The following is a 25,211-nucleotide window of genomic DNA, read 5'->3' on the forward strand; positions in this document are numbered from 1 at the left end:
AACATGACAGAGCTGGTGGTAATTCTCTGTGGGTTAGACAATATGTTGATCTATTATTAAGGTAAATTAGTGTAGGTTTAAAGGTATAACCATTTTATTGACTACTAGTCTCTATTGTAACAATATCCCAATAACAGACTTGCAGCTGGGAACAAGACTCTCTAGAGGTTGCAGGATTCAAAACACTAGAGAAAGAGCCAACAACATTTCGATAAATTTACCTTTTCTTAGAGCGTTACTACAAATAAATGAGCTATAAAAATTCATGTGACGCTAGAAAGAAATTCACAAGATCATTGAAAGGGAAAGCGAAATCTTACACTACACTGTAACTTTTACTCCTCAGTTTTATCTTGCTTTTATTTTCTATTTAACTCTGTTTAATTCCATTTTTATTGCCGTATGTTGCTTTTATGTTTTATGTGCAGCAGTTTGCCTTGTTGCCCAGTAACAGTAATAGTATCCTTAAGAAGAGACAAGAGCAAATGTCACGGGCTTTTCTAAAGAGAGAGAAAGGGTCATCCCCTAGGGAGCATGAATGTGCAGTTTTCCAGATACCTTTTTGTGGAGCAAAACTTTAATCAAGGGGAGATTTGACCTGATGACCATTAGGTAAATGAGCTTGAATCTGGAGACAATACCTCATCTCATAAAATCTGCAGTAGTTTTTAAGATATTCTCTTTATTAAAGGGTTGGACGGAAGGACATATTGAAGGACATCGCCATGATTAGCAAATAGTGATGAGGTAAAACTGAATTCATCACCACAGTCCTGCTCTTTTTTTGTTACCTTCTGACATGAAGTCATCTCTAATTCTTTTTCAAAAATTAGCCCCCTGGGTGGATTAACATGACTAATACCGTCCAGAATGGAAGTAGAAAGTGTGACGTAATTGAAATACAAAGAGTGAGGAGGAAGGTTGAATCATGTAGGGAGGAGGGGTAGAAAGCTGCAACAATGGAGGGAGGTAACAAATGCGTCTCAGTTGTGGTGTGTTTTGGCTGCTGAGATATTACTGTCTGTACTGCCCTCTCTCTATATCCTGTCCTCACTTTGCCCTGAACCTTTTTCATCCCCTTGTCCCTCCTTTTTCTGACTCATAGCTTTGATTTACCCCACTTTACCCGATGAACACACACACACAAACACTGCATAGCATGAATATTCATCTGTTTGTTTGCATACATCTTACTCTCTCACTGTTTACTCTGTTGCATTTAAGACAAAGCTTGAAGAAGGCCCTGTGTGTGTGTGTGTGTGTGTGTGTGTGTGTGTGTGTGTTTTCCCAGTGAGTTCCATGCTTGTCTGAGGATGAGCGGATCTGACAGCATCAGCCGAAAAAGAACTGTTGTCCTCAGACCAAGAATCTCCCAGCTCTGTTAGTGTGTATATGCGGTGTGTGTGTGTGTGTGTGTGTGTTTGTCTGTCTGTGTTCATGTGTGTGCGTGAGTGTGGGTGGATACATTGTCTCAAAAATCAGTGAAGCAGTGTGTTTCTTTAACCAGTGCACTTCCTCTTTCTGAATGGCCTCTCCCATGATGTCTGGGTGTGTGTGCGCACATGTGTCTGCTCATGTGTGCACTTCTATGACCTAAAACAGATCCTATTAGCGATAATATTCCTCCGTGGGTAGCCAGTTAGGGCCCAATGGCGCAGCTCCGAGCTGGGCCCCAGGGCTGACAGCAGACTAGCAGCCACCTGACTGAGCTGAGCAGGTGGAGGCCTCGTGATGCAGCTCTTCCCCCAGGCCGATATTGTGCTTTCTGACCATCCAGTGAGTCATAAACCATTAGCTAACATGCTAACAGAGCCCCATCCTCCACTACTAGATGCAATGATAATACAAAAGCCTGTATAGGGAGCCTGTAATATGACATTATTGTACATTATATATGGCACTTAACACTCCACACACACCTTAAAGATAAAGTATCATGTTGTTGTTTTATTAAAATGACCTCACTATTGGATAATTATTGAATAAATTGTTAGAAAAAAAACATGTTTCAGTCTGTAGTAGTAGCAATATTGTTCATAACAAATAGACACATTGTCCTGCACCAATACGTATGCTTACACACACAATTGTTCACACTGGATGGACACACAAAACCACACAGCACCTGGTGTCAGTGGTTGTATCTGGCTGTGTTTGTGCTTCTTGTACATGCAGCTACTTTTCCTCATTGTTCCCATTGTCAGCATGTATGATGACATTTCTGCACCTGCGGGTGTTGATGTGCGACATAACTGATGCTGCATACTGTACAAGTGTTATAGTGAAACATTGTGTTTACAGCACTGCTGATTGATGCTGTGCAATACCATTCACAAATGTGATTGTTCACTTACGGCTGCTATCAGCGATGGTCATTCATTGGTTACACTCACAGTCAGTCATGAACTTACATTTGTTGTTTAACTAATCTTTACCACTGTTGCCATCTTACTGTTTGGCTGATTGCAAGGTACCCAAGTACGTATGGAAAACTATCACTGGAGCTGTAAGAAACGAGTGATAGACATGGAGATAAAGATATTCTGGGGAAGTGTAAGTCACACTGAATTTAAAAATATGTGAATCACATTCAAATTTATGAGTCATGACTCAGAGAAGGAGAACGATTTTTGATACAAATCTAAATGCAAAATGTCCCTCCCTCTTCACAGTTTTAAAACCTCTGGAATATAGATGTGCCATAAAGAATACTACTTTGATAACCTGACATTTCATAGAAAGTAGAAATGCTGTTATGTTTTCACTGCATAAAGTACACCATGGACAAAATTTACAAACAAGCACAAGTTTGTTTGTGTTATTGTGGGACTTTGATGTTTTAAATGGGTAAAACACCAAAGTCACATAATAAAACAAACTATCAAACTAATCGAGGCAGCGGTAGCTGTTTTTGTCAGTGCAGTCTGGTAGCTGTGACAAGAGCATCACGACTGTTTCTGGTTCAACAAAAAGGATCTTACTCTATGTAGAATCCTTTCCATAATGTTGCCAAACACGTGTAATAACAATCTGAGCTAAAACAAGCCCTTCCATGGCTAACTTTTACAAGGCGCAATTGACCCTTCGCTAAGCCACGCCCCCCTTAGTTACTGTTGCTAAGTCCGTCAAACTGTCGGACCTTATGTACTTTTATCGCGGTGCTGCTACAGTCTATTACTGCACAAGGTTTTATTCAAATTGTCAAAATGACTCAAACTGAAATAAATAAGACAGAAGCTAAAGCCTTTACCGATTGCAGTGTCAAAGTGAACCACATTAACTCCCTATTGAGAAAAAGGACAACAATATTAAGGATCAACACTGTTCCTGTACCACTATTACAATTATTAAAAAGCAGAACATTAGGGCTAGCGGTAGCTAGCTAAGTAACATTATATTAGGAACAATCCACAGACAAAATTTTTCTGGATTTGTTTTAGGTTACTGCACTCCCCAGAGAAATATTGTCTAATTTTTGGAAAAATCTCAGAAAGAAGCTGACAGTTTTGCAGTTGCATTGTGCATTTAATGGTTTTATTGAGACTGGCAAACAGACTAAAACTGACGTGAAAAACATTACAATGCAGATCGGTAGGGCTTTAACGTTACATTCAGCAGTAAGTTAGCTAGCATTAGCTAACTAACATTACATTAGGAACATTCTACAGCCTACCATTTTCTGGATTTATTTTAGGTTTCGGAAAGACAGTAAATCATACTTCTCCTTTCAACCTCTCTGGGAAGCAACTGTAATTATTATAAGTGCCCCAGGAACAGCTTTGACCATAACTTAGAAAAATACAGCCAAAAAAAGCTAGAAAACGACTCCTTCTGCATTAGAGTCAATGGGGCGTGGCCATGAAAATGTCGGACCTAGAGCGAGTCCTATATTGCGCTCTGTATTCAGGGCGTGGCTTAGCGAAGGGTCAATTGCCCACAAGGATTACATTGCAGCCCTGCCTCACTGCTGCCAAGTGCAGTAAGCTCAGTACTGGACGAGTTAAATGTTGTCCCAATTAGTCACATAACACAATATATGGGGAAATAGGGTCCAAGTTGAAAAATACTGTAGTTACCCTTTGACAGTACTGTTCTTTCAGGGTTTTGTTTTAAATATCCTTTGTCAAATGTATTTCATAAATATATTTTACATGAAAACAAATTAACATGTAGACTTTTAACTTTAATAAATAATAATAGAAAATGTAAAATTATTTTAAATCCTTCCTCAAATAAATGTCCACTTAGTTAGTAAGTGCATTCAAATGAGAAAATGTACCCCATCCAATTAAGTTTTTATATTTGCTTATATTTCTGATAGATTAGATGATTTATTGTCCTTTACATGTATGATACAAACAGAGAGGTCCACATGCAGTAGACTCTGCAGGAGCTGTTCGCTGACACTGATGATGTCTGCATTGGACGAACAATGGCTGTATTGACCAAGTCACCTGTGGAGCAGAGAAATGTCCAACAGCTGCTGTAAATCAGGCCATACAGTTATGAAGCAGCAGCGGTGATCATCAGGGGTGCCATACTGCGGCTTATTGGTTTTCTCATGCACAAGCTCACATTTATATGGTCTCACTGGGTGTGTATGTGTGCATTTGAGTGTGTGCCCTGCAGCTTCATGTGAGATCTGGACCCATTTTTAGTGATGAAGCATCATATTTAAAATCATGAGAACATTGGGTCTGCATGCACAGAGGCATTTGGAAAAAAAAGAAATAGAAGGGACATCTTCAGGTCAGTGGGTAGTCTGTAAATAAGGAACACTCTGCCTCACACACACACTACTCCTGTTTTCTTGTTATGAGAAAAGGAAAGAAGAACTAATGACATATAAATAGAGATTCAATCAGGAGGGGAGTGGTAAGAAAAAAGATAAAGCTGCTTAAAACAATGAACGATGGCCTTTAGTGATGGATGAACCTATATGCAGAATAGCTACTGTTAAAATGGCAATACTCTCAAAAATAAATGACTGTACTTGGTGAGTACAATGTTATTATTACTGCCAAAACTACAAAAATGAGACTGAAGCTATAAATAAGGAGAATTCTTCTTTAAAGGCAAAACTGATAAAAGGACTAGTCTCCCAAAACACCATCTGCTTGCATGAAGGGAGTAAAAGCGTGTGGATGGATCCAAAATGTACATTGAAACATTGAAAATATGTCTAAATAATATATGTTACACCTTCTAATGTGAAAGTAAAGCACAGCATAATAGTAATGCCAATTCATGTTAATAGAGTACATTTTTTTCAGACCAGCTTTAGCTGACAGCTTTTTTTTTTTTTTTAAATCTAAATGTTCCTTAGTTGAGATATGAATTTGTGTGAAGTCTCTGTGGACATCAGCTCATGGCGAAGTACACACTGTAATAGTCTGTCTTTCACACTTTGTCAATATTTAGCAGCCATCTGTCTATCAAATTCTCCTCTGCTGAAATGTGGTTTCCTTAAAAAAAAAAAAAACAGTCAGCTTACTTTCACTACATGTTAATTTAATAAGTACACTCAACATCTTCTCAACTCCATTACAGTGGTCCTCTGAGGGTTATACAGCTATAATCTATATTTTTTTTTACAATAACAATATATCAAATAGCAAGGTGATGGACCTACAGAGAATTATCAGCTGAATCAGCAGCTCCCTTTGAGCTTAGGAACAGCTCATTGTTTAGATGTCAGGCTGCAACTTGAGAGCAATAAAGTTGACAAAACAGTCATCGCATCATTTTTGGCCACGCCTGGCAGCTGTTTTCAACTAAAAACATTACCTGTTCAGTACCAAACAGCAGACAGACAACCTTAGCAAACAGCTGGTGAACATAGAGGAGCATTTAGCAGGAGTTGGTTAGAGACCAATAACAGAGCTAAGATAGAGTGAATATTGGATGTGTAAATAAGCTGTTAAAACGTTCACCATATCAACTTAATGGATGATGATATGTCAGTGTTGTGGTTACAACTTGGTTTTCGTGGCCAACAGAATGAGTTATAGCAGGTTTGAAGAAGGTCCCTTGGTTAGCGCTCTCATTTACCAAATGTACAAACGGTGTAGGTCAGAGCATTGTATATGTTCCTTCATGGGAAACTACGGTTTATTTCATCTTGGTCTTTTCAAGTTTATACACTGTCCAGGGCACTTCTAGGGCCCCACAAGCCCGAACCACTCTGTAGTGTTTTAGTTTGCTCCACTGTGTTCATTGTTATCCTTTATTTGTCTATAATGGTATTAAATGTTTTAAAGTTATTCCAGGCCTGTTTGGTTGCGTGTTATATCCCCATTTCTACCAGACGTTGTGTTTGTTGCAGTTGTCCTTGTCGTGATGTGATGACTAGTCTGCTTGACCAATTTTGATCAACAGCACTACTGGCAACCCCTGAAAGTACCAGGAGCTTGGATTTAGTATCGCCCCCTGAGAAGTTCTGAAATTTTGTTCCAGGAACATGTCCTCTAGTCGGAAATAACAGCAGAACCAACAACTGTGGGCCTTTTTCACAGCAGATAGTTTGACTTGTCATAGTAGGAAAAGCACAGGTGCCACAAATAACATTAACGATGGCTCTGTTGTATTCTCTCTGTTGTGTCCCAGGGAGAGTGTGACAGCATGCACAATATTATTTACACTTGTGTGCTTTTCCTACTGTGACACATCAAAATATCTTCTCTGAAAAAGGCTTATGGCTACACATCAAGTTACGGGGTCATAATGTAATTTAGTGGTGATGCTCGACTGTCTGCTGCATCCTGAACTTCACAAGGAATGTATTTTACACCGTAGCCTCATTTTCACCATCAGTTTTCCCTCTACAAGAGCAAAAATCTCAGCAGGAAGCCTGGCCATTTTGAGTGGCTGTTATCCATTACCTCCCAATAACTCCAACCACCCCCCTCCCCCCCTTTCCTCCCTATTTGGCTCATGTTTTATGGATGTTAAGTGGTAAAGGATTTACGAGGAGTTTAGTTCAGTCATCCCTCAGTGGTTGCACTTAAAATATTCACAGTTTGGAGCATTTTGTGCCGATTCCTCTGAGGATCTCTTCTGCATTATTAACTGTTATATTTTTTAGTTTGTTAAATGTTTTTCAATTTTCTAATGTGTGTTTTACCCCACTTCTTTCCATAAAAGGGTAGCTGGTATATATAGGACCATTGGCCAGCAGCAGTGCTGGTGGCTACTGTATCACTGACTTACGGTCATAGCTGTATTTTACCCATCTGTTATATGCTTTTTCCCACAGGGTCAACAGCATAGGAAGTCCACTGGTTCCAGAATGCACTTAGTGAAATTGTGTAGCTCCAGTTCAGTTTTTGATTGTGTGATTTTATGTATGTCACCTATATATACCAACATTTTGCCAATATCTTGGGCCAGCTGCCTCTTATGATGGATATGATGCAGTTTGTTTGATTACATTTATTTACTGCAGGGTTGTAATGAGACTTTCTGAATAGATTTCATACGTAAACATACATAAATATGTTTTGCTGGTTGTTTTCTTGCTATTTGTGTTTCATTTAAATGTATGAGGTTTGTCCTTCTTGATTGGACCAAAAAAAAAAGTTGTTATCACAGGTTTATGAAAAGATTTAAAGGTATATTGGAGGATTAAATTCTTGTGGATACAGTGTTTTGAAGCTCATTCCGGTTTTAACAGACCCTGGTTTTAACCCGCTTCCTCATTCTACGCATGCACATGCACACAAGGCTACCTTTTATTCTCTTAGCATTCAACCTCAGGCTGCCTGATTGTATGGCAGGGTGGAGGGAAATTGTGGTGGGTGGTGGTGGAGGAGGAGCAGTGTGTAAATGATGTGTAGAGCTTCATCTTCTCTCCCGCCCACCCTGCACCACCACTCTTTAACCCATGGGCATGGTGGGAGACAAAGTCAAGCAGACAGAATGCGAAACTGCACAGTGCATGTGTCTGCTCATGTGTACATGTGTTTAAGTGTGTGTGTGTGTGTGTGTGTGTAGTGAGACGTAGTCTGGCAGTGACACTCATGCATTATGTGGAAATGTGCTGCAATGATATCCAGTGGGACTCTCTCTCTTTCTCACTTTGTGTGTGTGTGTGTGTGTGTGTGTGTCTAATGCCAAAGGAAAAGTCATGCGCACAAATGTGTACATGCATGCAATATGCACTCGAATGCACACAAACACATGGCATAAATGCCTTATTCAATCTGACAAACACATACACACATATACAGGAAATGAAAGAGGCAGCAGTATGCTGTTTGATGCCAGGTTTAATTGAATGGCGGCAGAAGGAAGGGACAAAGACGCTATGTGGATGTATCATACAGAGTTGGTATCATATAATTTTGTTTTCAGATACTCAACATGTCTGTGGTGCTGCTCTGTTACCTGCAAGTGTAACAAAATACGCATTCTGTCTATAGCCAGCTCATGAAAGCTGTTCCAGTTTCTGTTCTGTTTTTGTCTCTGCAAAGGAGGTTATGTTTTTTGTCCCACTGGTTTGTTTGTTTGTTGTTAGTAGGATATCTGGGTGAGCGTCATGCAATGGACCCAAAAACAAGATCAAATTTTGTTGCAGATTCTGCATTTTTAATAGGATTTCTTAACATTGCAAAAATGTTTGATCATTTTTGGTATTTTCAAATGTTTCTAAATGTGACACATTCAGTGGATTGTGCAGCCTTAGTTAGGGTCAGTGGTGGTTTCTGAGTGCTTTCTTGTAACGTTTTAAACCAGCAATGACCCATAGGTTGTAGAAATTGGTCATATTAGCCACAACAGGAATGTGTATTAAACAGACATTAATATTTTGAATGGTTGACCTAAACGTTAACACTTCTGGTGTTATATTTTCCACATTTCCCTGTGCTTCGTGTTGCTAATGTTTTTATGGAGTTACAGTGTCTTCATATAGGATTTGTATGCATTGCTTTAAAAGGGATGGTCAGGGGTTTTAACATGATGTATAGTAGCTGTTTATTTTTTTTCAGTTAAACTAGCAGTCGTGCTAGCTTTACTGTTTTGGACAGTAGGCTATAGATAAATTATATATGAGGCTGATGTCATTTGGTTTTGCAGGTATTTGGTCATAAACCAATTTGTTGGACAAACTCAGTCATTCAGTGGGTGTTCACACTAGAAAACCACCAGTTTAAAGGCAATAAAGGTGGACACAATATGAGGCAGTTTTACTGTTGTGGGTCAGCTACAGTGACATTGATTCTCCACTGTGTCCAGCCGACACAATGGGAACCCTTTCAACCAAGAAATTAAACCTTTAAATAAAGGAAATGTGAGCTTCAATGAAGCCACTATATTGTGTCTGACAGTAGTCGCATCAATAGAGGTGTTCAATTGAGGGAGGGAATTGAGCGATGCTGTGATCCTGTTCAAAATGGCTGCTGGCCCGGCGTGAGTGCTGTGTACGGTCGGTAAAATAGTGATGGTTTCTTTTCATCTGAACTGCTCAGATAGTGGTCTGTATTGATTTTTACCTCGTTCAAACTATTACAGACACAAAAGGGCTTCATTCTCATACTTTCCTTCCCTTTTTCATAAAAGCCCTATACTCATGTTGCTTGCTTCTTTGTGAGTTGATGAAGATATCTTACTGCTATTGCACCCACTTCAAGAGCTGATAAGGATGGAAAATCCCATCTTAAATGACTCTTTACAATAATTCCAATTACCAGATCTCACAATATATTCGTACTGGATAATATTATTTAGTAAAAATCTCAAAAATACATAACATTTCATCTTTTGAAACAGCTATTATTAGAAATCATTGTTAACATTACTCATAGCTTTAAACAGTTAGCGTCAACTTTATTTCAGTTCAAATTCATACTTCAAGGGTGATTATGAAGCTGTTTCTAAAGTTTTTCCGCTGTCATAAATAAAGAGCTAAATAAGAGAATTAGTGCCTCATCCATCTGAATAATTCATCAAACATACTCATAGCAGCCCGCTGTCCTATCATATATTACTCTTATTGTCCAGTGAAATGTTGAGGTTTAAAGTCAAGGAAAAATGAGTGGTACAGAGTGGTACAATAGTCAAAAGGATCTCTCAAGGATCAATGGTGCACTTTTTAGTTCAGATTTAAATATCAAGGTTGGTGTTAATCAATATCTTTCTTATTGTCAGCAAACTTCATGAAATAGTAAAACCAACAATGTATTGATCCTACCAGTAAGTTTTGTGTATGTACCTAAAGCCTGATATAGTTTATTCCTCTGTGCCACATGCCTGTACCACAGCACTTGCTGACATTGTTATCATGAACATGGAGCAGTGTAGTTTCATCCTGCTGCTGGAAATACTCACTTGAGCACCTAAACGTGTATGAAAGTAGCTCCCAACAAATGCACTCTTTACTTCTAAGTAACTGACAAAGTCAAAAATAAATTAGCGATGTACTACCGGAATTGTTGTTTTTGGTTTTCTCGTTGGATTCAATCATTATAAGAAAAAGATATAATAACACCACTTACCACTATCCTTTTAAAGTGAATCGAAAATTAATAGAAATGGCACAAAGTCAATTTGACAGAAGAAATTTGTGTCTTTTTTTAAATGAATTTGCTCATACAGTTTATCCTTATTGTTAATGGCAGCTTTAACCGTAGCATAGCAATAGCAGTCAACCCAAAGCTTTATCTTGGGGTTTTATTATTGCAAAATAAATAAAATAGGTATGTATAGGTAATGTTTTAGTGATGTAACAAACAATTAATTCATTTAACAATTATTTAACAAATAATTTGGCACACTGAGGTTTATAAGGCTGATGAATCTGGAGTTACAGTAGGAGAAATCTAGGAAGCCGTAAATAATGCAGTATAAATATACTGTTATTCATCAGTCACTATTCCACTTTTACCCTGAAATGTAATTGATTTAAGCAGGTTTGATTTGGCAAATGATTTGAGATGCAAAGAATTTGCCATAACTCAAACTTCAGCGGGCTGACTCACCAGCAGTAAGCATCAGATGTTTTTGCTCTAAAACAAGTGGTAAATAATGGAGGTTTGTTCTGTGCAACTGAGATCGATGTATTGATGGGGCAGAGGTCGGAGGCAGTCATTCTCAAACTGCCCTTTGCTGTGGGTGGGGCTTTACACCTGGGGGACGGGAAACTGTGTCACTGGCACTAGAACATATCCAACCATCCACTGATTTACACGGAGAACTGATGACAAAGCAGTTTATCCGCTTAAAGTCCTGCTCATCAATAGGACCAGACTGGGAAAGCTTGTCTTACCTTCGTGCAGCTTAGCATAGCTTAGCTCAGCTTGGTGCACATGATTCAGACAGAAGATGCACATGGACCAAAGTCACACACATGAGGTTTATTTTAGCAGGAAGAGATAATGTGAGTTGGTTTCAGACGGGTGTTATGTAAAATGACAGGAGAGTGTCTGTTGCATTGCTCTGTTAGTGTGTCACATGCAGAATGTCTGGCCCATTGATCAGTGTGAGCTGCACTGAGAGTGTGTGGGCTCTGACCTGTTTGTGCAGTGGAGTGTGAGGCCAGCGGATGCTGTTTCAGGGTCACTGCTGGTGTGGGACTAAATGGACCAGTCCAGGAGGCCGGCCTGTCACTAGCAGCCGCCCACTCACTGTCAGTACTACTGCTGTCACATCACTACTAGGTCATACAGAGCAATCTCTGTTTGATACAGCTTGACTCTGATGGATTGCTACTATTGGCCCCTGCTGTCTCTTTTCACTGGAGCAATCCTGATCTGGTTTTTCTGTGAAGCTGTGTGTGTCAAAACACATGAGACATGTCACATCTCAGACTGAGTACAAGTCACTTCAGCATTTTTCTAAAATAGATTTTTTTTTTTTCACGTGCACACAAATCGATTGTCCTGTTTTCTTAGAAGCTACAAATATCACTAATAGTCAACTGAAGTATGAGGTTAACATGCCAGTGTCTTAAAGGTGTAACATATGGCCATTGTAGTTTAAAAACATAAAAACTGAACTAACATGAATGTGAAGAAGTAACAGTTCTGATGTTAAGTCAAAGACATCTATGTATTGTGTTGCAGAGATATTGACCAAGTTACCATGTAAGCAAGCTAGCCCAGGCTCGTCCTGTCTCGTAATACCACTTTTTTCTAGAAGAGGCTATAGTATAGATGTGTGCGAGTTCACTACATTACACAAGCTCTCTTAGCATCTAATAAATAAACAATATAAACTAGCAAAATGTCAGGACAAAAAATATTCTTCCACCTATTTTCCTGATCACACAGGACTTTCACCCAGGAAATCGCTCTTTGTGCCAGAAGTCAACACTGACTTATTTTAACTAATGTAATGTATTTAACTTAGGTCACAAACATTATTATACATTAATTTATCTTACATAACTAACACACTTACTGGCCAGGTAAGGAATCAGCAGTCAGTAGTGGTACAAAACAGATTATTCAAACAACCACGAGAGGTCCTTGAGCATACAGTAAAAAATGTGCACAAAATATTGGGCTGATACAATCAAATGACCAGCTGTCCATGTGTGGGTCCCCTTTGAAGTATATTCGAGGCTTAATGGTCAAAATGTTAAGTGTGGAACGCTGGACACTTCTCAAAATGGTGGCCGTAGTAAAAGTATACTCATTTTTATTTAAAAAAATAAAACTGAATTGAAGTCAAGTGAGCAAACAAGCCGGCAGATATTTTGACGGGCGACAATTGCTGTCAAATGTTTGCCGAAAATGATCCACCCGGTTACAAATCGCCATTATACAGTTTCCAGTAAGTGCACAATGGTCATGTTTGTTTTGAGACATCACAATTCACGCACTATGCAATTAAGTAAATAGTGTGCACAGTGTACTAGTGTTGTGGTCAAGACTGCCCAAACCGAGACCAAGACCAGAGTTTATTGAGACTGGGAAAAGAACAAGACTTTTAGGGGCTGAGACCGAGTCGAGACCAAGACCGAGGGGAGACCAAGACCGAGTCAAGACCAAGACCAGTTCCCCACATTACATGACACACAATAAAATGTGGACCAAGATTATAGGTAATTCTCAAATTGATCTGAAAGATCCACATTCCCATTAAAACACCCACATACAAACACAAAGAGCTGAAATCAACTTAACCATCTTTAGCCTATTCAACACTCCTTTTCCATGCTTACCATCGCGGGGAGGGGAGACGGTTGCTAATGGTAACAACACATTTTTAATATAATAAATATAATTAAGAGTTATTGGTTGCATTTGAAGCAATATGTGTTACATACAATCAAAGAAATGATGCTAACAAATAAATGCAATGCAAAAGCAATATACTGATATTCCCAAAGACTTGACTGGTCTTGAATTATAATCCCGAGTCCTCAATGTCCGAGACCAAGACAAGACAGAGTACAAATGCGGTCGAGGACGAGACCAAGACCATCAAAAAGTGGTCTTAAGACTGGTCTCGAGACCAATACCGGTCTCGAGTACTACAACACTACAGTGTACTACATGTTAGTGTTAGTTACCAATGGAAGCATCCAAATTGAGACACAGCTATAGTCTATTGAAGTCTGTGCTGAATGCAGACTATTTTGAGGTTATGAAGTCCATAATACCCATAAGGTCCTCTCACTCCAGACTTACATCAGCCTGCAAGTCCAGGAAAGTCTAAGCCTATGAATTCAGCCAATAACTGGGTGATATCTGTCACATAATTGACCAATCAATGTGTAAAAAGCATTTTACAACTGTATTAAAACAATAGATGTCATTAATATATAAACTGAAAGCAATGCAAGCCTATGACTGAAGTTGCAATCATTCATTTTTTTGTTTGACCACTTGGGGGCAGTGGAACAGACTATAAACACAACACTGGCATATTAGGCGCATTGGACTTCACACGGCGCTGCGCAGCGCTGACTTAACGTGATGCATGCTGGACTTAAAATAAGACGTGCATGACATTGAAACCTCACGGGAGCAAGGCGGCTGCAGGCGCCATGTTGTGTTTTTGTAACCAGGAAGTGCCCTGAAGTGACTGGAGCTAACACTGGAGCTAACGTCAGTGTGTGGAGCTAGCTAGCTTGCTTAGCTAGGTGCGTCTGTAATTCAGGTTAACTGTCATTTTAACAGGGCTGACAATTTTGTCTAGCAAACAACAGTCTTAAAACTAAATGTACTCACCAGAGAAAGGGAACAGCCAACTCGTAATAAGCTGTATAAATTTACACAGTGTCGTGAGTATGAGTCACTCTAGGCGGATTGGCAAGTCGCCATGGTAACAACCTGTCAATCACAGATGATCCCGCCCTGAAGCATTCTCTGCTTTATGGTCTATTTTCCTCTAAATGGGACCATAATTTACTAAATGAACATCATTTTGTATTGAAAAAGACTTGAAACTAGCGACTGAGACCATAAACTCATTAGGAAAGTGTTTACTGAGTTAATAAATAAGCTGTGAAGTGGCCTCATTTTACCATTTTTTTCTAATGGAACTGGACTTCTTTTTGCAACCAGTAGAGTCGCCCCCTGCTGGCCGTTTAATAGAATGCAGGTTTATGGGACTTTCCCATTGGATTCACGTCTCAAACCGGAAGCTTCCCGCTTGGTCCGACTTGACGGCACCATTTTTATACCCCGCCCCTGCACTCACCTGCAGCTCATGTTAGACTATCAAGTTGGCGAAAGTCAGCCACAGTCATCTCGAACATAGGGCTGGACAATAAAACAATAACAATAATTATCACAATATAATTATTTTCAATAAAATGTTCAATAAATATTCAATAATGTTTGATTTTATTCCCTTGAATCATACACAAATTAGGATTTAATTTTTTTATTAAGATGTTTATTTTTAATTGTTTTGAATGTTCTGCCTCAGATTTGTGAAGTGTTGACTATAAAGAAAAGTTTAAACCACAATTTACCATCTGTTTTTTTCAACTTTCACTCAGGAGCAAAAATTAGCCTTTAAACTCGAAAGACATAAAGATTTTATTTTCTCGATGTCGAAAGATATTAAACTTTTTATCGTGATAACATTTTTGGCCATATCGTCCAGCCCTACTCGAACGCACCTAATATCTCAGAGTTTGTGCATGTGTTACACATTTAAACCTCCAGCAGACATGGAGCAACATCCGCATTCATTCTGAGTTGTGTTTCTGGCCTTCTGAAGACTATGAATCCAATATTCACTATCTTTTAGCTCTGTTTTGATCTCCACCAACTCCTGAGGGAAGTATCTGGCTCTTTTGCTGCTAAATGTTCAACTTTTCTTCACCAGCTAGTCACTAGCTTTGTCTGTCTGCTGTAGTCTTACCAACTTTGTCACTATGAAATAAGGGACAGTCATAATTATAGCTAATCTCTAATTTAATCTCTTAATTAAATATTTAGTAGGTTTAATAATAGTTTATTCACAGCAGGTTCTTTTAACACAGTCCTTTAATTAAACCACTACCTGTTACCTTTACTATTTGTCAAAACACTTGTGACTCTTGCACTGTAGGTTCCAAAATGTTATCCCTTTCATGTACATATGACAAATTAAAAAGAACATAGCTATTGTGATGTGTTTTATTTCCAGCAGACTGGAAACATTTTTCTGGTTCTCTTTTTTTGAGGCCTCGGTGGCAACAGAGTAAAACACAGGCTCACCTTCAGTCCGGGATATATCATTCAGGATATCCTGCATAGTCTTTGGTCATGAAACATTCATTGTGATCATCTCAGCTTTTGTTCTTACCAAGTACATCTTCTTCACAACATTCGAGTCATGAAACAATGCACCATTTACCTTAACAAGACAGTCGGTGCGGTTGTTGCTGAGTCCATGTTTGACCATGTGTGTTTCCACAGTAGCTGCATTTAGCGTTACTTAACGTATACTAAGGGCGCGTGAGGGGAGGCTGTGAGTGGATGATGACAGGTGTTGGTGACCATTGTCAAGTGTCGTGATCAGCACTGCTGCTGTTGCAGTTGAATCAGTCAGTGGTTATATCAGCATAGTAGTCAAAAAACGGGACAAGAGAGGTCATGTATGGGACAAATCAATTAGGCCTAATATAAGGGACATCCCGGCTAATACTGGACAGTTGGTAACCCTAGTCTGCTGCCAAGTGCTGAAGCTGAAAACAAGGTTGGTGAAAGTGGTGAGTCAAGGGGAACTAAACAGATAATTCCCTGTGGAGTCATCACAATGAAAAATTATCTTTACATTACATTCAGCCTTTTGATGTTGTTCAGGTAGAAATTTTGAGTCATGCAGCTTTAAAACGTGGAGGAGGAATCCAAACATGGCATCCTAATCACTCCAGTGAACTGCTCACCCAAGACATTGTATTTTACGTGTATTTATTGTCTGTAAGGGCAGCTACTACTATGCACTACACACTTTTGAGTCCATGACAAATTTCCCCTAGGGGACAATAAAGTATATTCTATTCTATACGCCCATAAAGTTACTATCGTTTTTTATTTCTTACCCATAAAACATTTGGCTTTTCCTCTGGCTCTGCAATTAATATGTTGATATATGTAATTAAACATAGTGCTCCTATTGGTACTTACAGTTTTACAGACCTTTCTTTTGACGATATGTATGACTAAAGGTCTTTGTTAGCCAGAGGGTGTCATGTGACCCACATTTGACTTTGACCTCTGTGCCTATAAGGCAGAACTGCAGCGTTTCAGCAGGGTTTATATCAGCCTGCCAATAGGTATCTGACATTCACCTGGCCTCCATTGTCAGGTTAGGCTTTTCTCCTCTTGAGATGAACATTCGCATCTCAGTAATGCTAAATTTCTGCCACCCACTGTTAATTTTCAGAGGAAATTATGAAGGTCTAATGTAGCCATAGGACCACTGTAGGTCATACCATTAATGCATCCTCTTACCTTTCAGCAGAAACAACGTTCACCACTAATTACGCTGGACACAATTAGGCATGCAATTCTAATTAGTAAAATAAACTGCAGGTAGTTGAATCACAAATTTCACTGTCAGAAAATGTCAGATTGATCAAAAAGTGTTTAATTACTTTACAAGATTGATGTAAAGCAATAGCAAGAATTTGTCATTGTTTCTCAACCTAACTAGTCCACATCTTACAGCAGTTTGTGAATGAGTCTTCATTAGACGCGGTCACTTTTAAAAACCGAAGCTGCCAGATTACAACAATCACATACAGTAAATATTCAGTGGCCCTTTCACAAATAACATGATCCTGCATCAAACACACTTGCATACAACTTACAGACTCCAGTATTTAAGTATTCTTTTGACAGTATTGACAAACAGTAAATCCTGTCTCGTAGAAGGTCAAACGCAACAACATTGTGATTCCATACGTGTCTGGAGTATCAGAGAAACTCAGGAGGATTTTCAACAAACACAACATCCCTGTGTTTTTTTAAAAACCCAAAAACACACTAAGACAGATACTGGTACACCCCAAAGACCGCACACCCAAACACAAGAAAAGAAATCTAGTGTATGCGGTCCAATGCAGTGAGGAATGCACAGACCTGTATATTGGGAAGACTAAACAACCACGACACAAACGCATGACTCAACACAGAGGGGCCAACTCCTCAGGTCAAGACTCTGCAGTTTACTTACATCTGAAGGACAGAGGACGCTCGTTTGAGGACCACCAGGTGCACATTTTAGACGGAGAAGATGGATGGTTTGAAAGAGGTGTCAAGGAAGCCATTTACACCCGGGTCGAGAAGCTGTTGCTTAACAGAGGAGGGGGTCTACGCCACCACTTATCCCCCACTTACAATGCGGTCCTTTCATCACTTCCCAGGAAACTTAACAAACTTAACCTCTTGGCCTCAGGTGAAGATGCCAACGATGGTCGTTTAGACAGCCAGGAGCACTAATGAACCAGCGGTATCGACAATCCTGGCAAACGACCCCACAGAGGTTAAATAGCTGAGTTTCCCTACCAGTCAGTCAGAACTGAAGAAGTCTCTCGGATGAGGGACGAAATGTCTTCTAGTATCTTCAACCAAGCCCAGTTGCCCTTGACTTTAACCTTCTTTGGATAAATCCTGTCACCTTTTTTGAGGTTCATACAAAGATGATTTAAGAGAGACAAGCCACTTACTGAAATACTGATATTCTGAATTCTATGGGGAAAGCCTCCAATGCCAAAGATGGCGGTTGTATGCACATATCCTGCCCCTTCCGCAAGAAAGCCAATTGTCTGCTTTCTAGCAAGTGAAAGTATAACCTGTGGGGAAAACACTTTTTAAACCTTATTTTGGGAAATGTTTTGAGTGTTTTTTTTATCAGATTTTACTGGTGATTCTATACATGCAGTTTTTATGTCCTGGTGACCATTGAAAGTGCAGTTATGGCTCTCACCCCGTTCATTTAGATGTGACAAGATGGCTGCAGAGTGGCGTGACTTTTCTATATTAGGACATTGGTTTTTGTTCTGTCCCATCTTACATAAGAAGAAGCTCTGCAAATTGACAGACAATATATACTTCATAGTGAGTGCAGTGACTGCTCCTGATGTGATCCTCATGTTTACCACCACAGAAAGATACTGAACAAACTCAGGGGTGAGCAGGCATAGGCCAAGCTGTTAGCCGTTTATGGTTTTGATGGATTCCTTCTTCATTGCTGAGGCAATCTGTTTTAATGAAATGGATAACACTCATCATCTGCCATTTGGCATCTACTGTAGCTCAGTGCTGTACTGTACACTCTGCCAGAGCTTCTCTGGGCAGAGTGGTCTCATTGGCAGCTCCTGAATGTGTTCAATGTGACCTCGAAGGAATCCTTTGTTATGTTCAGAGTTGGACTGATCACATAGTGAAAAACTTTATGGGATATTCCAGGATCAAAGATGACGCGTCTGATAGACATCCAATCAGACAGCTGCTTCAGGATTTCCAAACCTTACGCTGGTGTTTTTGATGATGGTGTTTTAGAACATTTTTGTGGCTAGAAGATTTTTCTTTTAACAGTGATGGAAAGCAAATAAGCACATACACACAAGTACTGTTCTTAAGTACAATATTGAGGTACTATTGAGTATTACTTCTACTCCACTGCAATTCAGATTGAAATATTGTACTTTATACTTTATTCGACACTTATTTGTTAAATTTAATTACTAGATACTGATTCATATTTACAATACCTTATATAATCACCAAACCAATTACAGTGTATCATGGGTTAAGATAAGACTTTACTGATTCCTGGGGGCTAAATTCACAAGGTCCTCCAAGGCTCCACCTTTTCCCGCTGCAACATTAATGTGATTTCACCATTAACATATCAATAATTATAATCCAGTAATAAAATATATGATTCCATAATGGGCCTTTTTACCAAATCAGTAGTTTTACTTTTGGTACATGTAACAGTATTTCTACACTGTGGAGTTGCTGCTTTTACTTAAGTAAAAGATCAGAGTACTTTTTCCACTTCTTTTGTCTTTTAATTATTCAATATAAACTGGAAATATACAAAGCACCACTTGATGTGTCCCAGAAAGTGTTCGAATTGTACATGAAAACATATTTACCTCCATAAAAATATCTTAGTAACACTTTAGGAAGTGTAAGAAAAATGGCAAAGACAACACCGCAAGTTGGTGAGTACCCTTCAGAATTTCTACACCTAATCCACACAGGATTTTACAGTTTCTACTACAATGAGAACAGCAAAAAACTTTTAGAACCTTGTAATTGTTGCTGCTACTGATTTAGCAAAACTAACATTTACTTATATGTAGATTGATTAGTGCTGTCACTTACGTTCTTTCCTTTGTCCTCCACCATGTTTATGCTGTAAATGTGAATATGAGTGTGCTTAAGATGGATTTCTATCAGTGTTATCATAATAAATCCAGTTACTATTGGTTTATTGGGTTTATCTGGCTGTCTCGATGCAAGAGTGGCAGGAGGAGAACATTTACCAGGCTGATTTCGAATCTCAATCACCATATATGTGATATGGGTAGCATTTAAAGGTATGGTAGCAATAGTAAAGTAAGTTATTATGGGTTGTAGTTGTTGTATTAGTATTGTTTCTGATGTATTATTGGTTTTATTACAAAATAAGCACACAAGTTAAACCCTAGTCGTATGAAACAGGAAGTAATTAGAGACGAACACAGCAGGGGGAGACAAAGTTTAAGCATGACTGTCAGGCTTTGATCTCAGACTGTCAGGTTTCCTTACATGCATATTAATGTATTGATATTCAAACAGGTATTTCTGCATAATCGCAATGTGCTGTAGCATCTAGAAAGAGAGTGTAATTTGACATATAAGGATTTAGAGAAGTATGTGGTTTTGTGTTCTTGTGTATGTCTGTGTTTATGTCATCCCGTCCCTTGAGGGGCCATCAGTGGACTGTGTGGATTTTCTAACCCCTCGACTCCTTTCTTGGTTGAGTGGACACTCTCTCTGCCACAACTCCTGCGAGGTTTCATCCCTTAATGTGGACACTCACAAACACACACACACACCCTTGCAGTAAATGTTAGTCACTGTGATCCTCAGGGAGCAGATGTGTCCAAATGTGCAAATATGAGCAGTTATTTGTGTTCATTGAAATGTTACAATAATTTGACAGATTTAAGTCCAACTGAAATTAAGTTGTTTTTTTTCTGTTTTAGCATATAGATTGTCTCTGTAAATTACTTGCTCTCTTCAGAGAGAAAAACAATACCCACACAGAAAACTGTTGGTTTTGGTTTTTCATGGCGCTGCTGGTTCAACACCAGTACGAATACTGTTGTTTCTCTGCCTACTTAGGCAGAATGTCTGCATATAATCAAGTCATTTATATTTAACATTTTTACCTTTAATTATATTTGAATTAAGCAATACTATCATTGGCTGGCAGAGACAGCAGACATTGAAAACCATCCGTAATCTGTCTTTACACCCGCACTAACTGGTGAGCAACAGAAACACAACTTTTACATATTATCGCATTATTTAAGTTAAAATGGTGAACCGGATAGCAAACATTATCATTCATTATTAAGTTGTGTTTCGGGCCACCTGATTTAAATCTATTTTGGTTACTCCTGAGGGGAATATCTGTCTCTTTAGCTGCTAAATGCTCCACTATGTTCACCAGCTTACTGCCTGTCTGCTTTATGATGCTAGGCACATAATACAGAGCCATATCTCTGTCAGTTTGTCACTACAAGCAACTCCCTTCACATACAAGAAATCATAAGATTCAGTTTTAATATAAAAATACAGTATTGATGATAACTGTTTTAATGTCTCCTTATCTACAAGTGTCGACACGTCTTGTGTTGTACCTTAGCTAGCCGAATGACCAAACAAACATCCACAAAGGGAGAGTTTTTAGCAAATAACTACCTTGCAAATTATCTAGCCAACTGTAGCACACTTAACAGCTTAAATACATAAATATAAAATGTCAACATCCATAATTTCATATGCTGTGGTCTTTTCTTTAGTTTCGTACAAAATGTTTAGGTCTTGGTGCCCTTGATGGCCTAGCTGTCAATCAAAAATGTACATTCAGAGGCATAGAGGCTAAAGGGGCATTTCTGCTGTATCTCCAAAGACCATTTTTTCTCCCTTTCAGCAAAATTTTAAAGATCCCCTCTAGACATGTTTTAATACATAAATAAATATGATGCTTTTTGTTCCAAAACCTTATCTGCGGGACTCCTGCTTCACTGGAAAATCTGTTCTCGGGTTTGTCTACAATCACACTTGTATAAGTTGCACCATGTCTTCAACTGAGATTTAGTGAGAGCAGAGAGAAACTATCCTTTTCAGCAGAAGAATGTGAAAACAGACACTGAAGTAACAATTAGCAAAGGATATATTTGAGTGGAGGGTGACTTGAATTAAATTAACAGCATATTTGGAAATCACTTTATCATGAATTTTCCTTGCAAAGAAGGATGTCGACAGGTTCATTTTTGAGATTACTCGCAGGTATTTTTCAAGTCAAATGCAGGTCTTCGGAGACGTGAAGATACAATATTTATATTAACATCTCCCCAGCCAACACTGACTTTAAATGAGTCATGACTTTTTATGAGGGAAAGCAAATTTGAGCTGTGATATTACAACAAACCTGACTACAGCACAGCCTTGACTGCCGTGTTTTTCCTGACACTGTAGTTCCCGGCACCTCCATGTACGTTAATTGTGTGTACAACAGAAGAAGCAGGCTTTCCTCTCTCTGTCTCTCTGACTGTTGTCTTGTTGTTCTCACTGAGGGAGGAAGCTGCAGGCAGATCAGAAACGACACAGACTCTCTCTCTCTATCTTTCTCTCTCTCTATCTATCTCTACAGTAGAGTACTGCACTCTGCATGGAAACAATGGGTTTGTCAGTAAAGCAGCCCTCTTGTTTGCTTCCCCACCCCCCATTTTCCTTTAACAAGTGCAACATCTTGAGCCCTTCCTTCAGTTTACCGCTCTCTCTGATTCTCCTCATAGCCGGAAACTGGCAGAGGATGCTCATTATCTTCCCTTTCTGTTGTTGTTCTGTGTGTGTGTGTGTGTGTGTGTGTGTGTGTGTGTGTAAAAAGAGCAATTATAGTATGGCTCTTGTAGACAGCCAAACCTTTCTATAATGAGGAGATCTCCTTAAGCAGGAGACACACTGTGTACAGCACAGCTTGTGTAGACTTTATGAAAATTTATAAACTTTCCATTTGATTCAGTCTGACCAATAAAAAAAAAAACAGATGCAAGTTCAGTTTGTGCTAGCTTGAAGTCATGAAGCAGCGCAACATGAATGCGATGTGTTTTTGTTAATGGGGAATATGTCCTCCAGAATATATCTACACAACGGTGATGGGAATGATTCACTGCGCCGCTAGGAAATGTTGGTACTGTTGTTGCTGTTTAAATGAGGGAAGAGAACAGCTTTTGAGATGAAAGCATCAGAGGAAACGGATGCATTTGGTTTTGATCTCTGTTTACTGCATTCAGCAGTTCTCTTGAAAGGATTTAAAGTGGTAATCAGTGGGATAATGGTTTGTTATTTTGTCTCTAGTCGTGGTGCTAAGCATCCATTGCTTTGGTGATTTTTGCACCGCATTTCCCAGCCATCAATTGTTATTCAAAACCGTGATGATTGTCTTCATTATCTGTTCAGGTGCATTTGTCAAATATGATGGCTGTCACTGCTCATGTTAACTACCCAGTTTCTTCTATATATCCCAAAGCAAGCTGAAAACATTGCTTTGTCTGTGCCAGGATCAGTTTCCTGGCAATGTGCCAAGATTTATATAATTTAAAATATGTGTTTCTCTGGAGATGAGCCCTCATTTTGTGTGTTGTTGTTTTGCTTCTACACAATGAAATTATCATGGAAATATGCATAATAAAAGATAAGTAAACTGATTCACAGCCTGACCACGTTCTTGTTGTGAAAGTGTTCTTGATTTGAGAATAATTAAAACAAAAACTTATGAACAACCAAATTTTTCAAATAGGAGGGACCAAAGAGAAAATATATATATATATTTTAAATGTGTTTCGTCTAATATTGTCATATGTTAACAATTGATCAAATGCTGCTGTGTCATTTGTAATGATGTATCCACACACATCACCCAGCTCTGCAGTTCCTCTCAGCTCTACAACTTTTCATTGCTTTGGTTTCCAGCCGACAAACTTCACAAAACACTCTTGTCAGCCTCATTTTCAGCAACAGCAGACAGCTGTTTTCATGGAAAAGGCTCTGACAAACCAATTGTATGCTACCTATTTATTTATTTTTGTTGTTTTCTTCCCCAGTTTGCTCCCAGTATTCCCGCGGTGTCTTCGCCATCTTCGGCCTGTACGACAAGCGCTCGGTCCACACGTTGACGTCCTTCTGCAGCGCCCTGCACATCTCCCTCATCACGCCCAGCTTCCCCACGGAGGGCGAGAGCCAGTTCACCCTGCAGCTCCGGCCATCCATCCGGGGGGCGCTCCTGTCTCTCCTCGACCACTACGACTGGAACAAGTTTGTCTTCCTGTATGACACCGACCGAGGTGAGTGATAAGGATGCACCACTTTTGTCTTTCCTCTGGAAGCTTGTGTAAAAGTTGGAGATATGTGTGTACCATACTTTACAAAGTAGAACAGTAACTTTACATGTGGTCAAAAATGTTGTTAGGACCAGAATCTGAGTTTTTGTATTGTGGCATATAAATGCGTAATTTCCGAGAAAATGTAAAAGTTAGTTGCCTTAAGTAAACCAAACCTTAAACATATATAGGTGGAAGATCAGAAGATGCTCATGAAATTTGTTTTTGGCACTCACAAATTACCGATTTTGTTGTGGTACGAAGACCTCTTGGATTATGTGCATGGTTTATCTTTAGTTTTTTGTAATAAATTTAATTTAAAGGAAATCAGAATTTCCCCAGGTTTTAAACATCACATTAACCTGCTCTCATTAAATAAGTATATTTAATTAAAAATAAGGTGGAAATCTGTCAGCAGGCAGGTACATTGTATTTCTTTGCCCTCATGCCCTGTTTTTGGCAAACACAAAGGTGTGAGTGCATGTGTCTCTAAAATAATGGCTGTTTGTAGTTCACAACATGTCTTGGGGCCACCAAGTGATCAATATCACTGTGCAGCTGCTGTTAGAGGTGTTGTGGATAGTGTTGGACTTCTCCCTCTATCTGTTTCTGGCTCGATTCCCCAGCTGAGGATGAGGACTATGTATTTCTCTCATCCGTATGTGTTGCTTACTCTCACCCTTTCTATGTTTCTCTATCTTTGGATTTTTTCTTTACCTTTTCATTTTTTCTGTCACACATCCAATCTTCGCCACTCTCTCACCACATACACACTCACACAGTCAATGGGTTTGTACTTACTCAGTCCCCCGTGTCACATTTCCATTACAAGACAGAATGGATATGGGCTACTGCTTGGATCACATCTCCACATCTCGCTTTCATAAAATTTCCAGAAGGTAGTCAGGGGTTTTCATTCTTTCCCTCTGCTGCTGTGGGGACTGCAGTGAATGTCTGAGGCTCTATAGGGGCTTCACACTGATGACCGTATCAAGATGGCCTCCCTTTAGAACAACTCATTCCCTGCCTCTTTTTCTCTTATCTCAGGTTGTACACGCTTGACTGGGTAAAAAGCTTCCTCTCCTCTCAACAAAACCTACTTGTATCTGATCAAGTGTTCTCCAAAAACACAACAAAGGTTCCTAGCTGCAAGACTGCA

At 39.2% G+C, this 25,211-nt stretch overlaps 1 protein-coding gene across 6 annotated transcripts in view; it reads left to right on the plus strand.

Moving 5' to 3' along the window:
- The window catches only part of gria4b (glutamate receptor, ionotropic, AMPA 4b), a 125,509-nt gene that overhangs the window by 36,390 nt on the left and 63,908 nt on the right, over window positions 1–25,211 (plus strand). For all 6 annotated transcript variants that reach the window (XR_005443126.1, XM_038709304.1, XM_038709305.1 and 3 more), the window contains exon 3: window positions 23,777–24,016. Coding sequence is in view for 5 of the 6 variants with exons in the window: in XM_038709304.1 (XP_038565232.1) it covers window positions 23,777–24,016 (240 nt within the window). In the remaining variant the exon portion in view is untranslated. The remainder of the gene's footprint in view (window positions 1–23,776; window positions 24,017–25,211) is intronic.

The sequence above is a fragment of the Micropterus salmoides genome, unplaced genomic scaffold (genome assembly GCF_014851395.1).
Source record: "Micropterus salmoides isolate LMB-PRFRI ecotype aquatic unplaced genomic scaffold, ASM1485139v1 Ms_hic_scaffold_9, whole genome shotgun sequence".
Taxonomy (NCBI): Eukaryota; Metazoa; Chordata; class Actinopteri; order Centrarchiformes; family Centrarchidae; genus Micropterus; species Micropterus salmoides.